Source organism: Neofelis nebulosa, chromosome 16, assembly GCF_028018385.1.
Source record: "Neofelis nebulosa isolate mNeoNeb1 chromosome 16, mNeoNeb1.pri, whole genome shotgun sequence".
NCBI classification, from domain to species: domain Eukaryota; kingdom Metazoa; phylum Chordata; class Mammalia; order Carnivora; family Felidae; genus Neofelis; species Neofelis nebulosa.
This window is the reverse complement of record NC_080797.1, coordinates 24,812,025-24,833,256: the sequence shown is the minus strand read 5'-3', so window position 1 is coordinate 24,833,256 and position 21,232 is coordinate 24,812,025. Positions and strand designations below refer to the sequence as shown.

Sequence of the window (21,232 nt, the reverse complement as noted above, 5' to 3'; positions counted from 1 at the left end):
AGGCGGGTAGCCGGCCAGGGAACACAAGTGGGGCTAAGGAGTGAACCAGGAGCCCAAGGGGAGGGGCTCGGAGCATTTCCTGGCGGGGCTGCAGCACAGAAACTTTTCCTCCCGCTGAGATGCGCTCGGGGCTGAGCTCTGCCGCCCGCCACGGCTGGTGGGGTCCGGGCAGGGCACACCCGCCGCGCCCGGGCGGAGCCGGAGCGCTGGGCGAAGCCGCGGCGGGCCGGGGCGGGGGGCGCGGCGGGGCCGGGCAGTGCGCGCGGCGGGCGCCTCGCGCCCGGGGTCCTCACCTGTTCCAGCGGGCCACCTTCCTCCGGTAGTACCGCAGCGCCTCCTGGCTGGCCAGGAGCGAGTCCTCCGGCCCGAGGAGCGGCGGCTCCTCCGGGACGCGGTACAGCGGGTGGGCGTAGAGGGCCTGCAGTTTGGAGCCGCGGCCGCCGCGCCGCTCGGGCCCGGGCCCGGCTCGGGAAAAGTTGCGCGCGGCCGCGCGGGGGGCCGGGGAGGCGGCGGCGGGGGCCGGGCCCGGGGAGGCGGCGCGGCGGGCGCACGGGCAGCCCCGCGGGTGCTCCCGGGGCCGCAGCTGGCGCCGCACCTGGGGCCAGAGGTGGAAGTAGAGGTCGGCGGAGAGCAGCGCGCCCAGCAGCAGCAGGGTCAGCAGGCGGTCCCGGCGCAGCGCGGGCATGGCCCCGCCGGGGCGCGCGGGCGTCTCCGGGGACCCGGGCGGGCGCTGGGCGCCGAGGGCCGGCCGGGGTCGACGGGGCCGGGGTGCTCACCGCGCGGGATCGCACCCCTCCCCCTCCTTGAGGGGTGTCGCCCCTGAACTTGGGGACCGGCGGCCCGGGGGCTCGCGGTGTTGCCGGGCGTCTCTTCTCCGCGTGGACTGGAGACCCGGGGATGGTGCCCCTGGGCCCCTGCTTCCGGCACCTTCTCTCCCCGCGCCGCCGGCCCGGGAGCCCGCGGCAGGGAAGGGCCGGGGGCGCGGGTGCCTGCTGTCCCCCGCGGGCGGACGGGCGGCGGGGCCGGGGGGCGACGGCGAGCGGGAGCGCGGGGAGCGGGCGGCGGCGCTCGCCTCCGGGCGGAGGAAGGCGGCTGCGGAGCCTGGGGCGTCTCTCCAGAGGATGCTGTCGCCTGGCGGCTGCTGCGACTGCTCCCGCGGCTCCTTCTGCGGGCGGCGGGGACGCCCGTGCCCCCGGCTGCTCTGGGCGAGCTCGTCTGCGCGCCCGACTCCTAGAGGCAGAGGTGACGCCGGGCCTCCCCCGCCTGGCCGGGCGCCCGCCCCTCCGCCCACTCGCAGCTGGCACCTGCCTCTGCCGCAAGCTCGCCAGCCAACTCCCGATGCCTCTGCCGGCTCTGCCCTTGCACCTTGTCACCCAACCCGCTGGGCGCGCCCATCCCCCTCGCCCCAGGCCTCCCACTTTCCCTGCTCAGGACTCAGTCCGGGCACTTTGGGGAGTCAGGGTGTGTGTGTGTGTGCGCGCGCGCGCGCAACCTTTTATTTTCATTTTTAGAAAAAAGACAATCCCCCGAAAGTCTTTCTCTTGTAAGATTCGCCAGATGGGTGTGTGTGTGTGTGTGTGTGTGTGCGCGCGCGCGCGTATGTGTGTGCATTGTCTTTTCCCTCTTTGTATCTTCCCACCCGGCACATCCTAGGTCCATAACAACTACGTGCCCGGGTGCCTGGCACTTAGTAGGCACTCAGGAAATACCCAGTCAATGAAATTAAAAAGTTGGTCCTTTAAAAATAAGGCGCCACGTTTACCTAGAATCTTGGTGATTTCCTGTTTGGATGGAGTTTGATTCCAACTGTGCTTGTCCTTTACAAGGAGGAAATTTCTCCCGCACTCAAAGAGGGAGGGGCCGCCCGCTGACCCTCCTCTGAACTTTTGCATTTAGCTCGGTGTGAAAGTAGTCCACCCAAATGAATCACTGGAGGGCACATGTTATGTTTCCTCCTGATGGCTCGTGAAGTAATTCATGCTCCCCCCACATCATTTTCCTTTTGGGGAAGAGGGAGGGGGAGGGGGCAGGCCAGGCCTGAACTTCTGGCTCCTCTGTTTAATGACCTGGGGCGCGCTTGGGGGGACAGGAGAGTGCAATTCTGATCAGGGAGGCGGCCCCACCCTGCTGAATGTTAAAGAAAATACATCTTTGCCGTGAGTTGCCTGCCCAGACAGCAAAGATTCCCATGTATGTTCATCTTACTCTTTAACCCTCTCCTTCCCTTGCTGGAGTTAGGAATCCTCAGACACCCTTTGGCTTGTGGGTTCAGATCAGCCTTCTTTCCCCTGTGGTTCAGTGGGGGGCGGGGAAGGGGGGAGGTTCTTGTGTTCTTCGCCATCCCCTCCTCTGTCACTGAAAGATAATAATAGGACCTACCCCATAGGGTTGTTGTGTGCTTGGAACAGCCCCCAGCACGGGGTAAATAAGTGGGAAATCTTTGTTTGCTAGAAACAGTTAGGACTTCTTGGCTCCTGTAGCACACTGGGTTAAGTTAGATACAATTTATGAGTGGGACAAAAGACAGAAAGTGTGAAAAAGCAGGCCAGACAGGGACCACTTTCAGGAGCACATCATGGCCTCAAAGCCCAGTCCTGGTGAGAAATCCCAAGATGATACCATGGGCCCCTGCTTCACTCTGCTGCTGGCCTATGGTGGTGGTTATTTGTAAGCCTTGTTGAATGATCTCCATTTTTTTATTTGGAATCAACTTTCAACTGGTCCCCAATTCCTGAGAAACTTTGCAACTTCTTTTTCTCTTTTTTAATGTTTATTTATTTTTAAGAGAGAGAGAGAGCGAGAGAGAGAGCCGGAGCGTAAGCAGGGGAGGGGCAGAGAGAGGGAGACACAGAATCTGAAGGAGGCTCCAGGCTCTGAGCTGTCAGCACAGAGCCTGACGCGGGGCTTGAACTCACAAACTGCGAGATTATGACGTGAGCCAAAGTTGGAGGCTTAACTGACTGAGCTAGCCAGAAGCCCCCAAATTTTGCAACTTCTGATGTGTCTGGTTAGGCATCATGGCGAGGGGATGGAGAAACCAGGCACACGTGGCAGGACCGCTTTGCATTTTTCTGGGCTGGCAAAGGATATGGGCACGAAGCCATCACAGTCTTACGACTCCAGTTCTCCTCCACTCATGTGGCCATGCTTCCTTAGCACTTGCTTGTCTGGCCTCAGTTCAGGGAACAGAATTTTTAACTTGATGAGAGATTATCTAAGTACATTTCCCCTGCCCTATAAAGGTCAAGGGCAAAACTGTATGTGGAAGTCAGATGTTAGGTGTGCATGAGGTCCGGGTGGGGGAGGTGAAATCCTAGGGGCAGGATGTCCTCAGTGTCCTCAGTGTCCTCAGTGTCTTTTCCCCGCTCTCAGCAATGGGCCTGGCCCTTCTGTTCCTGCTCTGACTCTCCACATCTTGGCCCCTGGCTTCCTCACCCACATTTCTTCAGTCCACACCCAGATTATCCCCAACCGCTGTTTGCCAGAGACATTGTTTCAAGCCTCTCGCTGTAAATCCAGCCCCACCCTTCCGTTCCCACTGCTCTCGACTGCATCCAGGGTCCCAACTTTTCTTGCTTAGACTCTTGCAAATAGGCTCCTCGGCTGGTCTCTCAGCTTCCGACATGGTCCCATTTCAGTGCCCACCTGTGTTATGATATAATCAAAACTCTTGCCAGAATGAGCTTTCTAGGATGCAGATACAGCGATGATGTCCTGTTGAAAAGCCTCCATGGCTTTGTGTCTGGCTTAGGCTACACGTCATGACGTCGCCCTTCATGTTTTGGCTTCTGTTTCCCCTTCCTGCCTCGTCTCCCACCTCTCCTTTAGATGCCGTTCAGGTTTCAGCCCATAATACTTTCTGCAATTCCCCGAGTGCTTCATGCACTCGTGGACATGCCTTTATTCAAAAACTCTTTTGCATTTCCCTACCCGGAGAATTGTCTGTCCAAGCTTTGGCCTCCTGTCCCACGTCCCCTGATGCTTTTCCTCATGCCCATTAAGCTCAATATCATGTACTCTCAGGTACCCTTCTAGCCCTTTCCATACACTTCTATTAAAGCGTTGACCAGGCTGTGTTTTGTTGTTTGCATGTGTGAGAGGTTGAACTATGCACCTTGCCAATTTATATGTTGAAATCCTAACCCTTAATACGTCAGAATGTGATCTTATTTGGAAATAGGGTCATTGCAGAGGTAATTAGTTAAGATGAGGTCATATTGGAACAGAGTGTGCCCTTCATCTAATATGACCAGTGTCCTTATAAAGAAGGGGAATTTGGACACTGAGCTAGGCACACAGGGGGATCACCACATGAAGCCGAGGCCAGAGGTCAGACTCATGCTTCTAAAAGCCGCGGGGCGCCAAAGATGGCCAGCAAACCACCAGAAACTAGGTAAGAGGCAAGCAGCTGATTCTCCCTCATGATTTTTGGTAGAAACCATCCCTGTCAACATGTTGATCTCAGACTTCTGGCCTCCAGAACCATGAGCCGATACACTTCCATTGTTTAAGCTCCCCAGTTTGTGGTCCTTTGTGACAGCAGCCCAAACACACAATGCCCATGTCTGCCTTCCTCGCTCAAGTGCAGAGGGAGAGTGTTTCTTATCTCTGGACCCGAAGCTCTGAGGACAGGGCCCATCACTTGCAGGAGAAGTTTGTGCTCAGTGAATGAAGGTAAATCTTCGAGGGCAGGGATCTCAGGTTAGCTCTGCAATTGTAGCATATCACACAGGGCCTGGGACCCAGGAGGGGCTGAACTGTGGGTTACAATAAAATAACAGAGTTTTAGGCCCTGGAGGAGACACAGAAGGAGTATCAGACAGCAGGGTTCCCGCCTTCAAGCATCTTTTATGGTTAGTAGAGAAGAGAGATCTGTCTGTACCTACGAGACAATCGAGAACAAGTCTGAGGCGAAAGGCTGGCCAGATTAGAGAATCTGTAACTCTGCATGAATTAAGGGGCAAAAGCAAAGGACACCCGTGTTTCCTTTTAGTCTAGCTAAATATCCAGCTCTCGATTTCCAGGAATTAAGTTGTGAGAACAACAGAGTCAGTATTTAAATGCAAGGGTTCCTCCATCTGTGAAGGTTATACTCTATTTTTATCTTGCACGTGTCTGTATGCTGCTTAAAACACGACTCCTTGTTTCTTGTTTGGGTGGCTGGTTTCCTACACTAGACTGTAATTCTGCATACGGGGCCAACACACTTTCTTCTTTTCCCTGCTTTTATAGGCTCTCGTACACAGCAAGGCATACAGCTGAGAATTCACACATTCCTGTGGAATAAATACGATTTGTGTATGTGGGTCTGTGCATGTTCATGCCTACGGGGGGCAGGGCGGTTAAGAAGTGTATTTAGAGTAAAAATCTGGGCTTATAAAATCTGGCTCTAGGTAAATGTTAACGATTATATTTAACTGGAACATCTAAATCTTAGGCATCTTAATGGGCCTATTGAAAAGGCTATAGCTAAGAGACGTATGATGAACTCTGTGCTAATTGGAATTAGCTGCGTCCCTAAGAGTTGTTGTTACTATACAGATGGGGGAAGGGGCATGTGACTATTACCTTCTAGCTGTCTCAGCTATCCCTGAGAGAGGAGGAAGGCGGTTCTGTACTCTACATGGCATGCAAGAGTACGGATCCCGAATGCAGTGAGATAAAGAAATGATTTGGTGTCATATCCAGTCTCTTCTTTTATGCTGAGCTAGAAAGAACAGAACTTTCTTTTATTTTTTATTAAAAAAAAATTTTTTTTTTAATGTTTATTTATTTTTGAGACAGAGAGAGACACAGCATGAGCAGGGAAGGGGTAGAGAGAGAGAGGGAGACACAGAATGTGAAGCAGGCTCCAGGCTCTGAGCTGTCAGCACAGAGCCCGACGCGGGGCTCGAACTCACGAACTGTGAGATCATGACCTGAGCTGAAGTCAGACGCTTAACCGACCGAGCCACCCAGGCGCCCCCAGAACTTTCTTTTAATGACCAAGACATGATGCTTCAACTTCGGCCAGACATTTTCTCCAAGTTTAGCCCCTGCCTCAGACTTACCTGGGGTGTTTATACAAATGCAAATTCCAGGCTCCCACGCTAGATCTAGTGAATCAGAATTTTTGGAAGTGGACCCAGGAATGTATAATTTCAATAAGCTGATTCGTATCAGCGTGTAAGGTTCTGTGCACACAGAAGTCCAATTCTGATACCACTGAGGTTGGGGAATCTTTGGTGCTAATGAGAACAGTCATAGATTTGATTTCAAATGATTCTGCTAGGATCCATTGTGCAATGTTGGCCATCCACCTGTGTCATAAGGTCATGGGGGACACCAGAGAGAGTGTGTCTGGCCCAACATGATCTATCTCGGCTACGGCTGCTGGGCAAAACAAACAAACAATCCCAGTGCAAATGGCAGGTATGTAGTGTGATCTTGCTATAAAACGTCATGTCTTTGCTTATTAGTAAATTTCCTTTGGGAAACTGAATTAGTTTCTCTGGCCCCAGTTTTCTCATCTGAAACGTGAAATAGAGAAATGAGTGATCCCTAAGGCCCCTTTTCAGTTCTAGAAAATGATAATTTTACCATTTTGTCTTGTATGAAGCACATAATAACGAAGCTTTTTGTGCACGACCTATTCTTACTATATACCAAATGATTGAGATAGCAAGCCAGTGCATTATATAGGAAGAGTAAGAGCACTGAACTTGAGAGTCAAGAAGCTTAGATTTTGGCCCTGGCTCAGCAGCATAGGGGAAAATTGTTTAATGTCTCTGGGCTTCATTTTTCTACCGTGTAAAATGACTACTTGAAGTCAGAAAATTTCAAAATTCCATTCCAGAATGAATTTCCTCTAGGAATGATGATGAAATGTCAACAAAAACGAAGAGAAGCCATTGCCAGCAGCCCTGCTCCAACAGAAACATGAAAGCAAGTTATTCAGATGGATTGCAAATAACACCGGAGGGAAACTTGGAACATCAAGACTGAAGGAAGAGCAACAGAAATGGTAAAAATCTGGCGGGTAGATATAATAGATTCTTTCCCTCCTCTTCAGCTCTTTAAAATATGTATGGTGGTTGAAAGCAAAAATTATAGTTATGGAGTTTTAACACATATAGACTTAATAATCACTACAACATAAGGGACCTATATGCTGGTAAGGGTTCTATATTCCACTCGAAGTGGGGAAATATTAACTCTAAGTAGATTGAAAAGGGTTAAGTTTGTATATTTAATCCCTACCATGACCACTAAAAAAAAACCACCCTAAGATATAATCAAAACTCAATAGATATATTAAAATGGAACATTACAAATATTCCAGCCATACACAAGAAAGCAGGAAGGGGGAAAGAGTGAAACAAAAAACAGAGGGAACAAACAAAAAATAAATTATAAAATGGTAGACCTAATGCAAACATATTAATAACAACATTAAATGTAAGCGGTCTAAATACACCAAATAAAAGACTGAGATCATCAGAATGGGTTAAACGGAAGCAAGCAAACAAACAAAAAGCCAAGACCAATAAATATTTTTAAAAAACCTGGACCTATGATAAGTTGACTATAAGAAACCAGATGTAAATATAATGACACAGGAAAGTTAAAAATGAAAGCATAGAAAATGGTATACCAGGCAAACACTAATGAAACAAAATCTGGGATGACGATATTAATATCAGACAGGGTAGACTGTAGAGCAAGAAAGACATCAGGGATAGAAAGAAACATTACGTAATGATGAAAGAGTCAATCCACCAGTGATACCAATTTTAAGTTTGTATGTCTCTAACAACAGAGCTTCAAGGTACATGAAGTAAAACTAATAAGCCCGACTGGGTGTTGCATGTAAGCAATGAATCATGGGAATCTACTCCTGGAGCCAAGAGCACACTGTATATATACACTGTGTGCTAGCTAACTTGACAACAAATTATATTAAAAAAAAAAATCAACATAAAAAAACCTAATAAGCCTGGAAAGAGAAATGGACAAATCCAACAATTATGGCTGGAGTCTTAAACTTTTTTTTTCTCTCTGCGATTAATAGAGCAAGTAGGCGAGGATATAGAGGAACTGACCAACGCCATCAACCAACTGGATCTAACTGTCGTATGTAGTGCACTCAACTCAACACAGGGCATATTATTTTTAAGTGTATGTGACAGTTATCAAGACTGACTATACCCTGGGTTATAAAACAAACATTCGCAAATTTAAAAGAATAAAAAATCACACAAATTTTGTTCTCTGATCATAACAGAATTAGACCAGAAATCAATTATAGAGATATAACTGGTAAATACTTAAGAACTTGGAAAGATAACCATATGATTCCCATCTGACTGGGTATTTGCCGAATCCCGTGACCAGGTATTTGTCGAAATTAATTGAAACCATATGGGTGCATAAGGGCCTGTTTGGGAAGATTTATAAATTAAATCTTTATTAATTTATTGGCACCTTTATTAACAATTGCCCAAAATTGGAAATAACACAAATGGCTTTCAATGGGCAAAACGGATGAACCAACTGGTGTATACCCAGTGTATACCTTGCGTCTCAAGGTAGTATGCCGAGTGAAAGAAACCAGTCTCAAAAGTTAATATGTTGTATGATTACGTTATGATATCCTAGAAATGGGAAAATTATGACAACAGAGAATAGCCGTTGGTTGGCAGGTGGTAGGGACAGTGACAAAGTAGTGACTACAAAGGAGCAGCCTGGGGGAGTCGCTTCTGATTATGGAATGCTTCTGTATCCTTATTGTTGTGATGGTGGTCACGTCAGTCTATACACGTGTTAAAATTCACAGAGCTATACATTTTAAACAGGTCGACTTGATTGGTCATATTATTCTTCTAACTCTATATTAAGAACAAAATAAAATAAAAAAACAAAGCATTCATGCACTTATCTCAAAGAATTTCCCCCACCCTCTGGCTTCTAATAATAAAGAATGGCAAAATATCTAATTGTCTATCCATACGAGAATAAATAAGTAAGTTGTGGCATGCTTAGACAGTGGGTAGCAGCAGTTAAAATGAAGGAACTATAACTATATTTTTCTCAACATGGATACAACTTTAAGTTGTAAAAAGCTATGAATACTTATATACAATATATATGTGTGTGTATATACGTATATGTATGTGTGTGCATAGCAGTATGATACTTTAGATACGCCTCAAAACTGGCAGAGTAATTCTTGATATTATTTATGGGTAAATATATATGTAGCAAAATGATAAAAACAAGCATGAGAATGATGAACACAAAATTCAGGATAGGGGTTACTGGTCATATATGAGATCAAAGAGAGGGGGGATTGTTGCAGATTATATACGGGGCATTGAAAGTATCCATAATGATTTATTTCTCAGCAGAAAAGAGCTGCAGGATATATTACAAAATGTTCAAATTTGACGAAGTTGGGTGGTGAGTATGTGGATGTTAGTCATGTTGTTCTTTATACTTTTCTGTATACTTAACAATATTTCATTAAAAGCTTGACTTGAGGGGCGCCTGAGTGGCTCAGTCAGTTAAGCGTCCGACCTCGGCTCACGTCATGATCTTGAGGTTTGTGGGTTTGAGCTTCGCGTGGGGCTCTGTGCTGATGGCTCAGAGCCTGGAGCCTGTTTCAGATTCTGTGTCTCCCTCTCTCTCTGCCCCTCCCCCGCTCGCACTCTTTGTCTCTCTCTCTCTCAAAAATAAATAAACATTGAAAAAATTTATAAAAGCTTGACTCGAGTTGCCTTGTGGTCTCATATCCTGGGTTATTCTGTCTTCTTAAAGAGACAATTGAGCTAAAGTGTTGGGCTTTGATATGGAGGTTAAGCGTGTTACTAAAGGCCAGCAGTCAAGGAATTTGCACTGTTTTCTTTTTTTTTTTTTTAAGTTTATTATTTATTTTTGAGAGAGAGGGAGAGAGAGAGAGAATGCAAGTGGAGGAGGGGCAGAGAAAGAGGGAGAGAGAGAATCCTGAACAGGGCTACGTGCTCTCGGCACAGAGCCCCACGTGGGGCTCGATCTCACAAATCACGAGATCGTGACCTGAGTTGAAATCAAGAGTCGGTCGCTTGACTGACTGAGCCACCCAGCCACCCCTGCACTATTTTATTCTCAAAGGAGGTACATGATAGAGGGCAAAGAATCTGTGGAAGAACAATCTTGACTTGAATTAGCTGTAGGTACATTTTGAATTGGAAGAGATCTATATCCGTATGTATAGCTGTTCTGTTCTTCTAGGCAGCACCCGTGTGCATGTTATGCAAGCTTCATATGTCAGACTGGGTAACAACAGATGCGTTTTCTCTGTTTCAATTCTTACAGCGCAACTATTTTCAGAAGGCAGGAAGTTGGATTGGGGGGTGGTCTTTGGATAGTCATGTCTTCAAGTATTTTAACATTGTCCGACCACTCCTCGTCCACTACATGAACTCACAGCCAGTGGGTGAGACCAGCATTAAAGAAACGAAACACAAATAAATATCTTGCTCTGGCTCAAAGTTCAGTCTCAGACTGCCAGTACGGCTAAAATAAATACAAATGACTCCAAAACGCTCTGAAAATTAACACGGGTCTTAACTCCATCACTTTTAAGGGAGAGGTGAGATTTAGATTCCTGAGCTATAGGATGATTAGCCTACCTTTGTAAACATCTCCAATATATAGATCTGGCCTCACAAAGTCCATGCTTTATGGTCTCACTTTCTTCTTTTCTTCCCCTCCATCTCACACCCCTGCAAACTCAAGCCCACCATTCTCAACCCTTCACTTTATTCCCCCCCCTCCCCCCCCGTCTTTTTGTATGTAAGGTGACGTGCTCTGCTTGTTCTGGCTCCCATTCTCCTGGACCCCAACACGTTTCCTACAGAGTTCAGCCCAGCAGAGGTCCGTTAGCTGTCTGGGTCATTAAAGAATCCTCCCTTCCTCGAAGGAAGGCTTCAAATATTTGTAACACAATATTAGAATATTTTAGCCCTGGCTGACAAAAAAATTCTAAAATTACCAGTTGTGGTAAGTGCAGTTGCATTATCTTAACTCTCTTCGTGCTGTTTTGTTTTGGGTTTGGAAGCAAAGATGAAAGGTGTAAGAAAATGATGAATCATTTTGGAAGCAGACGGATGACTATGGCCCATCTCTGTGCCCAACTGGTCATGCAGTCTCCTCTCTGGGTCACAGTCTCACATTCACAAGCTTCAACCACATGCCCTTGATAGTAAGGAAAAGGCAGACGGACCCTATGGTCTCTGCACTCTCCCCCCAATTCTTCCCAAATGTTGTGAGTAAAAATTTGAACTGACGGTCTAGCTCATGGTTTGACATGGGTTCTCCCAATGAGACAGGGTATATAAAAAAAAAAAAAAAAAAGTCATGATTCTCCTATCCTTGAAGATACAAGAACTCTGGCCGCCATGACCAGGCACATGCGACGTGTCCTCATTTCTTTTTGGTGTTCTAGAAGCAGCCTGAGAGAGATGAGTCTGTGGTCAGGCCTGGGTTACTGTGGTTACAGAGAGATAAGGTCTTTCCAGAGTTGATTGCTCAGCTCTGCTAAAGAAGGCAACAAGTCACCAGCAGCAGTCACGTGTAGTCAGAGAAAGGGCTCAGTGGCACCTGAGTTTCATGATGTATACATATTTAATTATATACATAATGCACGAATGCCCTTTGTAAAATATTTGGACAGTGTGCAAGGTTTCAGAGCAATAAGTGAAAGTTCCCTTTCCTTCCCCCTCTTCCCATCTTATTCCCTTCCCTGGAGGTAACCGTTGTGGCTTTGATATGACTCCTTCCAACACAACATATACTCATATAGTTTTATATTCTACCTTACTAGCCATCAAAGAAATGCAAATGAAAACAATTGACAAGGGATACCTTCCTTCTTGTCATATTTTCTCTGCCAGACAAGAAGAAAAATATCCAGGGTTGGTAAGGGCTTGGGGAAGGAGTTGCCAGTCGGAGCAGTTGTTCTAGAAGTTGATTTGGTCACATAAGTGCATTGAGACTTTACGTCAGTAGGGTCAGGGTCAGTTAGGAGATTGAAAGCGCACAGGTTATTTGAACAAGGAAGATTTGATCAAAAGACATGTTGGGGCACTTGGGTGGCTCGGTCGGTTGAGCGTCCAGCTTCGGCTCAGGTCAGGATCTCACGGTCCGTGGGTTCGAGCCCTGCGTCGGGCTCTGTGCTGATGGCTCAGAGCCTGGAGCCTGCTTCAGATTCTGTGTCTCCCTCTCTCTCTGCCCCTCCCCTGCTCACACTCTGTCTCTGTCTCTGTCTCTCTCAAAAATAAACATAACCCCCCCCCCCCAAAAGAAAACTATTGGTGGTGTTGGTGAGTGTGTCCTAGAAGTGTGGGTGGAGCTAGTCTGTGAGGGCTGCTGGGCTCCCGAGTCGCATTAAAAAATTGAGAACTGGGACCCAAAAAGGAAGTGTCTTCCTGGTCCGGCTGTCTTGCGGTATTCGTCTAGTGCCCTCCACTGACAAGCCTATCACGTGCCCACCCAACAGCAGAGATAGGTTTGCAGGGTCCAGTTCCAGGGTCAGAAAGCAGGGGTCAGTTTGGATCTGAGAGACGAGAAATTGATAACTGGCACAGATTTTAACCTCTGGATTCCATTTTGTAAAATTTAAGGGAATAATTTAAAATATGCATAAGTATGTAACTGAAGAACGGTGATGGCAGTATAGGGAAAAAATGCAAACGAACTCAATGTTCGAATACGGAGAACAGCGTGAGCAAAATAGTGGCTCATTTATAAAATGCGGACATATTCATTTATTATCACGAAAAATGTTTATATTATTAGGTGAAAAAGTATGTTAATAACAACTTTTATATTATGGCCCATTAAAATATTCATATACATATATTCATGTACGCATAAAAAGTTTTTGAAAGGTTTAGTATCTTTTTTTTAAAGACATCTTATTCGTCAACTTCTTGATACAATATCTGGTTGTTCGGTAAACATTTACGGAACAGATATATTGTTTTGGTTTCTGAAGGCTGCTACAACAAATTAGCACACGGTCGATGGCTTAAAATATCAGCCATTTAGGGGCGCCTGGGTGGCTCAGTCGGTTGAGCGTCTGACTTCAGCTCAGGTCACGATCTCACGGTTCGTGAGTTTGAGCCCCGCGTCAGGCTCTGGGCTGATGGCTCAGAGCCTGGAGCCTGCTTCCGATTCTGTGTCTCCCTCTCTCTCTGCCCCTCCCCCATTCATGCTCTGTCTCTCTCTGTCTCAAAAATAAATAAACATTAAAAAAAAAACTTTTTTTTAATTAAAAAAAATATATCAGCCATTTATTCCCACACTCTGGACACTATATACCTAAAATCAAAGGCCATACCCTCTCTGAAGTTTCCAGAAGAGACACCTTGCTTATCTCTCCCAGCTTCTGGAGGCTCCAGACATTCCTTGGCCTGTGGCTGTATCTCTCCATTCTCTTCTCTGCCTTCACATGGCTTTCTCCTCTGTCTATGGTTCTCCTCTCCTTATGGGAACAATTGTCCAGGGAGTTAGAGCCTAGCAGATAATCCAGACTGATTTCATTTTGAGATCCTTAATGTAATTACATTGGCAAAGGACCTTTTCCACATAAAGGCACATTCACAGGCTCTGGGCAGATACATCTTTTGGAGAAGTGGTGAGCACCATTCAACCCACTACATGTATGAATGAATACATTTTGTAGTGATTTCCTTGGGTGGTAAGATTAATGCATAATCTAAGTTTTCTTTTCTTCTCCTTCTCCTCCTCCTTCCTCTTCTTTACCAGTATTTTTATGATTTTTATGCAAAGATCTTTTTAAAAAATTTTAATGTTTACTGACTTTTGAGAGAGAGAGAGAGAGAGAGAGAGAAAACAGGGAGGGGCAGAGAGAGAGGGAGACACAGAATATGAAGCAGGCTCCAGGCTCCGAGCCATCAGCCCAGAGCCTGACGCGGGGCTCGAACTCACGGACCGCGAGATCGTGACCTGAGCTGAAGTCGGACGCTTAACTGACTGAGCCACCCAGGTGCCCTGCAGAGATCTTTATGTTACTTTTTAAATAAGTAGAAAATGAAAAAGTACTTGGGGTATGAAAATTACTGAGAAAATCCTGAGAAGTCCTGAGTTCATCATCTTAAAGATATGGTTGAACCCATAGTTCACAAAACCCTGAACAGCTGTACCCACCTGGGGAAAGAAACAGGAGGAGAAAATAAAAAGGCTCAGGAGAAGGGGCACATTCATCCCGGAATACCTACGTTCATTTATGCCTCGGGACAGACCTGAAGAGCTCCCAGCTGAAAGCTGGACCTAGGGAAGCTGGGAAGCAGGAATCCCGGCCTGGCCTTCTGGGCATCCGAGTTGAGCAACCTTGTGGTCTGTGCAACACTCACTATTTGGAGCCACAGACCAAGTTTTTTGTTCTTTTTCAGTGCAGCCCTGCCCCTCCTCCTTTTTCTCCTTGTTCTCTTGCTCTGATTCATTGATGAATTCCTAAGGGAGATGTTGTTCCATTAAAACAGGAAAGTCTGTGCTGTCGAAAGGCATTTTAAAATGCTCCTGTCTTCTTTCACTGAGAGAGGCGATCTTTCCAAAAAGAAAGGAAAACAAAGGAGTTTGGGCATAATCACCTTTTTTATTTCTCTTAAAGCATGTTTTATTTCCAGCCTCTTTTGAAAACCAATCGGTTTTTTGCTCTTAAGCTTAAAGTTTAAAGCTAGGCTAAAACATGGATAAGTATCAAATGCTGAGTTCAACATTTTGTCTTCTGGGTAGGAGATACATTTTTAAAAATTAGGTTAATTAAAAATAACCGTTGCCTATCGATGTAAAGAAAAGGAGAGCATTTATCATGAATGTTAAGTCATCGTTTGAGTTCATATTGACCCGTAGTGATGTTAACGCAATGAGATGTCAGTTAACATACTATGAATGAATAATAATGAATGAATGAATACCTGAAATGTAAGAACAGACCATGCTTTTTTTTTAAAAAAAATGGTTACTTATTTTGAGAGAGAGCGCGCGTACAAGTGAGTGGGGGAGGGACAGAGAGAGAGAGAGAGAGAGAGAGAATCCAAAGTAGGCTCCACACTGAGCGCAAGCCTGACACAGGGGATCAGTCTCACGACCTGAGCCAATGTCAAGAGGAGGACGCTTAACCAACTGAGCCACTCACACGCCCCAGATTATGCTTCTTTTTCATCATGGAAGTATTTTTATTTTATGAAAAAAGAGTGAGCATTAAGGTGGGTATCTTGGGTATCTGCAGTTAAGGTGTATGTCTTGGATGACCCATTCAAGGAAGTTCGCTTAAACCAACTTAACGAAACCTATATCCTTCATGGACTGACAGAAACACAGGCGGCACATATTGAGGCCACATTTCCTGATCGGACTGTGCTGGTTTGAACAGACGTGACAAGAGTGAGAACCCCGGCCACATTTTCTCCGATAACTCCAGTAGAGTCGCCGGTGACCCATTTTGCTTTCTTGGATGTAATGAGGCAAAAACATACCATGCTTTTTAAACTAGGGCAGGGGTTGGTGATTTTTTTTTTTTTTCTTGTTAAGGGCCGGATAGTAAATATTTTAAGCTTTGTAGGCCAGATGGTCTCTGATGCAGTGATTCAACTCTGCCATTGTAGTAGGAAAGCAGCCACAGGTAATAGCTAGGTTAAGGAGCATGGAGCATTTATTGGAGCATTCCAATAAAACTTTATTGACAAAAACCAGCGGTGGGCCAGATTTAGTCCATGGGTGGTAGTTTGCTAACCCCTGAGAGAGAAGCTCAGAGAATTGCAACAGTATACCGATAATCGTGGCTCTCCAGAACCGGAGAAAGCAGATTTTGATCTGCTCTGTTGTTTCCTCATAAGAAGGAAATGCCAACATATTGGCAGATCTATGTGCTTTTTTTGGAAGATTAATCTGGCTTAAATGGTGAGTGATGTAAAAGGAAGAACGAGAAAATGAACCCTTATATTTGTGAAATGAATGGTTCGATTCTCAGAAACCAGGATCTTGTCAGTTAATTCTATTGGCAATACTTTTGGCCATTATCATCTTGGAACAGATTTAATACTTGATTTATAAGCTCATCTTATTATATGAAGCTTTTGCCATACAGAGTTATGTGTTCAATGGCTATGGTTTATGCCATAATATAGCTGAATTTGGAAAATGATTCATAATGACATACGTAAGGGGATTTAAATGAATTCCTTTACCTATGGTTTATTCATCCCTGTTCGTTTTTCCTAAATAATATTTGATTGCAAGATAAAATTTAAGAGGAAAGTAAGACAATAGAAGTGGGTGATATTTTGGAGGGATTGTTGATGGGCTATGGTTATATTCTGGGTTAAGAGATATTTAATTTTTTTTTCATGTTTATTTGTTTTTGAGAGACAAAGAGACAGAGCGCAAGTGGGGGAGGGGCAGAGAGAGAGGGAGACACAGAATCCAAAGCAGGCTCCAGGCTCCGAGCTGTCAGCACAGAGTCCGGCGCAGGGCATGAACTCACAAACTGTGAGATCGTGACCGGAGCCGAAGTTGGCTGCTATCCGACTGAGCCACCCAGGCGCCCTGGGTTAAGAGATTTAAAAAAAAAAGAAAAGAAAAAAACAACAAAAAACCCAGGGAAGACTGAGCACGTGAACTGGAAAGGGAATGGCTTTGAGTAAGAATGCTTGTATTTCGTAGTTTTAGTTAGTTGAGGAAATCACTAACCTCCTGCGTCTTTACTCGGAGATTGGATGATTGAATGCTCATTCAATCAAATCAAATATTACATGTGAATGCATGTAGCCTCTTGCTATCCTTTGCAGCTGTTGGGTTCTCTGGGATGCAGAAATGCAGAGGTAGGAGGGCAAAAGTCTTCCTGCCCAGAGGGAACCATCTGACTGTGATGTAGATCGATGGTCTCCACCAGAGCGGTGCAGATCTCTGTAGCAAAGACTGCCTGTTCAGGGAGCTCTGTGTTGGTAGGGATTTGGGGCCATGCGTTGCTCAGTCATTGGCAGAGATGCCCTACAAAGTGGTCTTGGCTACCACTGCCTCACTCATTAATGGCCTTGAAAGCTGAGAAGGGGCCAACGGCTGGGGGCGGTCAACCAGACATAGTCTTGCCGTGGGTCCTTCCTTGAAGCGGGGGGTCTGAAGGGCACATCTCTAGACATGACACATTCTTTCAGTTTTCTGACTCTTCCTTTCAAGCCTCATTAGCTGTCTCATCTTCCTCCGCCTTTGCAGTGAGGTTCCCAGAAATCTCTCTATGCTATAGACTCTTCTGGAAGATTGCTTCCACTTACATGGCACTAATATGGCTTGTTATCATCGCCTATGCCAGGGACTACCTACACATTTGGTGCATCAGATAGGATGACAGTGGGGGGCATAAAACATAAAACTGGAATAACAGTGGTTTAAATGTAAAATGAATTTGTATGTTCTCAGTGCAGAGTCAGAAGGGTGGCTTCCCCGCCAGAAACCCAGGATCCTTCTATTGTTCTACCTTAAAATCCTAGTGTATGGCTCCCGTGTTCAAGATCACATGATGGTCAAAGTGGCTGGTGGACCTCCCCCGCTCACAGTCTTGCCCTTAGCAGAAGAAAAATGAGGGAGTGGAAGGAGCAGAGAGAGCCTATCTCCCATCTGAGTCAGCCAAATTTAAGTGGTTTTCCTGGAAGTCCCATACAACATTCCTATTTACATCTTGGGTTACACCATAGTCACATGGCTGCATCTAGCTACCAGGGAAGCTGGAAATGTAGTTTTTTGTTTGTTTCAATTCTAGCGTCTGCCGGGGGAAAAAAGCATGCAAGGAAGAGGCCTGAAATGGATTCTGAGGACCTAAATCCGCAGTATCTTTCCCACTCCCAAATTGTTTTTTCCTGATCATACTTTTCTTCTGAGTTGGAAACAGGTGTTTTTCCGTCTCCTAGACATTTCCACCTAGATGTCCCAAAGGCAACTCAATTTGAACATGTGCTAAACTGAACTCCGTTATATTGACCCACAGTAATGATTATATTTCCGCCTATATAATTATGCCATCGATCACTTGGTCAGCCAAAATCTCTCATTTCACACGCTTCTTTTCTCCTCCCTTTCCATATTCAATCTGTCTCCTAGTCTTGTGAATGTTTTCCTAATTATTTTTTCGAGCATATCCTTTCTTCCCCATTGCCACTTCCAGGATCTTGGTTTAGGACCTCATTATTTTTTTGGCTAGTGGATTTTTTATATTGCTTCATTCATCTCAGCCTTGAACCTTCTGATCCATTCTTCATGCTGTTGCTGAAGCTGTTTTTGCAATATATAAATCTGCTTACATTACTCCACAGCTTGAAATCTTACACCGTCTACACAGTAAAGGCCAGACGCTTTAAGAAGGCAGATCTCATGGTCTGATGACTGTTCTCACTTTGGCTTTATCTTTGGCCACTTCTGTTGTACATCCTGTGTCTCATCCATGTTGTTTTATACGTATATGCCGTTATGAAATACCTAGCATGGCTAGACAGAGATAAGCCTCCTTAAGACTTAAATCTTAAGTTCTGTCTTTCTTGTTATCGCAGCGCACCCCTACCCCCACCCCACGCCCTGGAAGCTCTAGGTTAGAACACGTGTTCTTCTAAGAAAGTTCAAAGGGAGTCTTAATCTTTCTGAAGATGACAAAGGTCTGGCTGATTTTAGGGGAAAGATGATGAGTTTGGATTTCAACATGTTGCGTTAAGCTGATGAACTGAAAGCCAAATGGAAGCGTCTAGGGCTAGGAGATTCCGGGGCTGGGAGAGACATTTGGAGATAAGGATTTTGACGAGGTCAGCAAAGACTTCGCAATGTATTCTGTGAGTATGGATGAGGTAGAGCGTTTTGCAGGAATGCCTCAATGTCTTTGGCCGCAAACAAGAGAAACACAGCCAGTAGTTGCTTACTTACATCGAGGTCTGTGGTTATTCAAGCATGTGGGTAGTTGCTGCATTGGTTTCGCAGTTCCTGGATATCAGGGGACAGTCCTGGCCTCTGTACTCTTCTCTTGAACTTCCGTCAGGGTGGCAGGATGACATTGCTCAATGGCTCATGTTCTTATGTGGCAATATCCCAAGAAAGAAGGGATAAGCAGGAAGAAATGGTTGTCTCCGTATGTGCCTCTTCCGTGGGAGGTGAAAGATGTCTCAGAACACCTCAGAAGGCTTCCCTTATCATTGATCAGAAATGGGCCACACGGCCAGCCCTCCACCAGTCACTGTCAAACGGGAATGGTTCGCCATGATTAGGTCGAGCACCTCTTTCCGTTAGCAAGCTAGCGAGTGAGAACAGCCACCGTAAGCGTTTGCCACAGAGCCCATCAAGACCCAGTTTTGGGAGAATAAACGTGAAGCTAACACAGGAGTGAAGGCAGGTAAAGAGGCTGGTGATGTCGGTCAGGTAGCACTCAACATAAAAAGAGGGGTAAGGAAGTGGTCAGTGGTGTCAAACGTCGTGACGAAGTCAAGAATGAATAGAGACCGAAGGATGTGGCCCGCAGAAATTGTTGGTAAGCTTTAAGAGCGATGCTTTCCGTTGACTGCTTGGGTCGGGAGCAGAAAGTCACGGAGCTACGGAGCAATCCAATGATGTGGGCGCACGGCATACGGTGACATGGTAGGATTTTTGATGGTGAATGGAAGGCAGGTGAGGGGGAAGGCAGCCGGGGCTGGGCAGCAAATACAGTGAAAGGTGAGGGGGTTTTCACAACAGGGAGATCCGGGTTTGTGGAAAGGTGGGTGGGAAGGAGTTAATGGGGAGAAGGAACTAGAAAGCATGTGAGAAGTGGATAGAGGTGATCCTCCCAGATGCTCCGGGAGGTTCACTTTTTAGAGGAAGAGACACACGTAATCAGAGGCTGGCGGGAAGGACAACAAAAGGTTGGTGGGTGTTTTGAGACGATGACAAAAGAAATACAGAAGCTCAAAGTGGATCTTAGAGAAGCTGGAGGTTTGGTCATCTCTGGAATTTACTGAGGAATAAATGTGGAGAGTAGATAGAAGGAAGAAATGGGGTACAAATGATGGGTTGAGAGAGGAGAGGATCTAGAACATCAAAAATTGGGAACATTTTACAAGTCTAGAACAGAAACTCAAACAGGAAGGAAAAAAAAAAAACAACTCCTGGGGGATTAAATTTGATGACCAAAGGGAAAAAGGAAGCCAGAAACCTATAAATTTCCCTGAGATGGGAAGGATTTATAGATGAGGAAAAAATCGACGTGGAAAATCCATTTTTGGCTTTTCCCAGCCTCCTGCTGTTTGTGAAATAACAAATAATGTTTCCCAAACCCCAAATGTTTCAATTTCCTCAGCTGAAAGATGGCATGTTGCTGTTATACTATTTATAAAGTGAGGCTTTGTTTGCTCAATCTTACTCAGGATGACAACGCTGAAAATAAGTCTCTGGGACAGAATTCAAGTCCGTGAAACCAAGGACACGTTTAAGGTACACATCATCTGCACCAGACACGAGGCTTTGCGATGACCCCAAATATAATACTCTTTAACCTGCCTCAACTGGAAAGAGTTAAAAAAAATAATAAACCGGAGAATGAGACAGACGGAGATAAAAATATCGCCTTTCTTACTCACAAACCGCCGTATTGGAGGCATGGGTTAATCTGGCCCGTCAGTTTATTTACACTCCCCTGGATGCAACTTGCATCACTCCCCCAAACTGGAGGCCTTCTTCTGTGGCATGATCCTGCTGAAATAAACTGTCTGGATGGCCAAGAGGAAAGGAGAATTTAATGGGAATATAGGTAAACTGTAGGTGGCTGTTTCCTCAAAAAGAGAAGGAGCTAACTCATGTCCTTTTGCCAAACTCATGAATCAGATAAGTCGTCTTCTTCCAGGATGGAGTCATTGAGAGCCAAAGAGAGAGTCCTGAGTCTAACTCTAATTGATGTCCTCCCCCTGGAATGTCTATTAAGTACTCCTCCCCAGACAAGGCAATATATCAGGACCAGGGGTACCAAGGGATATAAAGATAAATAAGACACATCCCAAGAGGATTCAAGGAGCTCACAATCTAGCAGGAGAGACAGAAGGGATAGTCTGTTGGACGGATAGGAACACAGAGACCCAAACGTGGAGGGCAGGTGATGTTCTGCGTAGGCAGAGGGAAAAGGGGAAATTGCAGGTTGAGAGGGCCCGGAAGGTAGAGACCCTCACCAGCTTTACTAAGGATTTTG

At 45.8% G+C, this 21,232-nt stretch overlaps 2 protein-coding genes across 3 annotated transcripts in view; both read right to left on the bottom strand.

Moving 5' to 3' along the window:
* Window positions 1–1,428, bottom strand: part of FAM20A (FAM20A golgi associated secretory pathway pseudokinase) — a 50,536-nt gene extending 49,108 nt beyond the window's left edge. For both annotated transcript variants that reach the window (XM_058702781.1, XM_058702782.1), the window contains exon 1: window positions 294–1,428. In XM_058702781.1, coding sequence (XP_058558764.1) covers window positions 294–685 — 392 coding nt within the window. In that variant the 5' untranslated portion in view covers window positions 686–1,428. The remainder of the gene's footprint in view (window positions 1–293) is intronic.
* Window positions 1,429–15,315: 13,887 nt separating this feature from the next.
* On the bottom strand, window positions 15,316–15,486 carry LOC131496941 (small ribosomal subunit protein uS14-like). The gene has a single exon (XM_058702817.1). The coding sequence runs from the start codon at window positions 15,484–15,486 to the stop codon at window positions 15,316–15,318; it is 171 nt and encodes a 56-aa protein (XP_058558800.1).
* Window positions 15,487–21,232: the final 5,746 nt, after the last annotated feature.

Coding starts and splice junctions, on each gene's coding strand:
- LOC131496941 (XM_058702817.1), bottom strand. CDS start 15,486: ATGGGTCACCGGCGACTCTACTGGAGTTATCGGAGAAAATGTGGCCGG.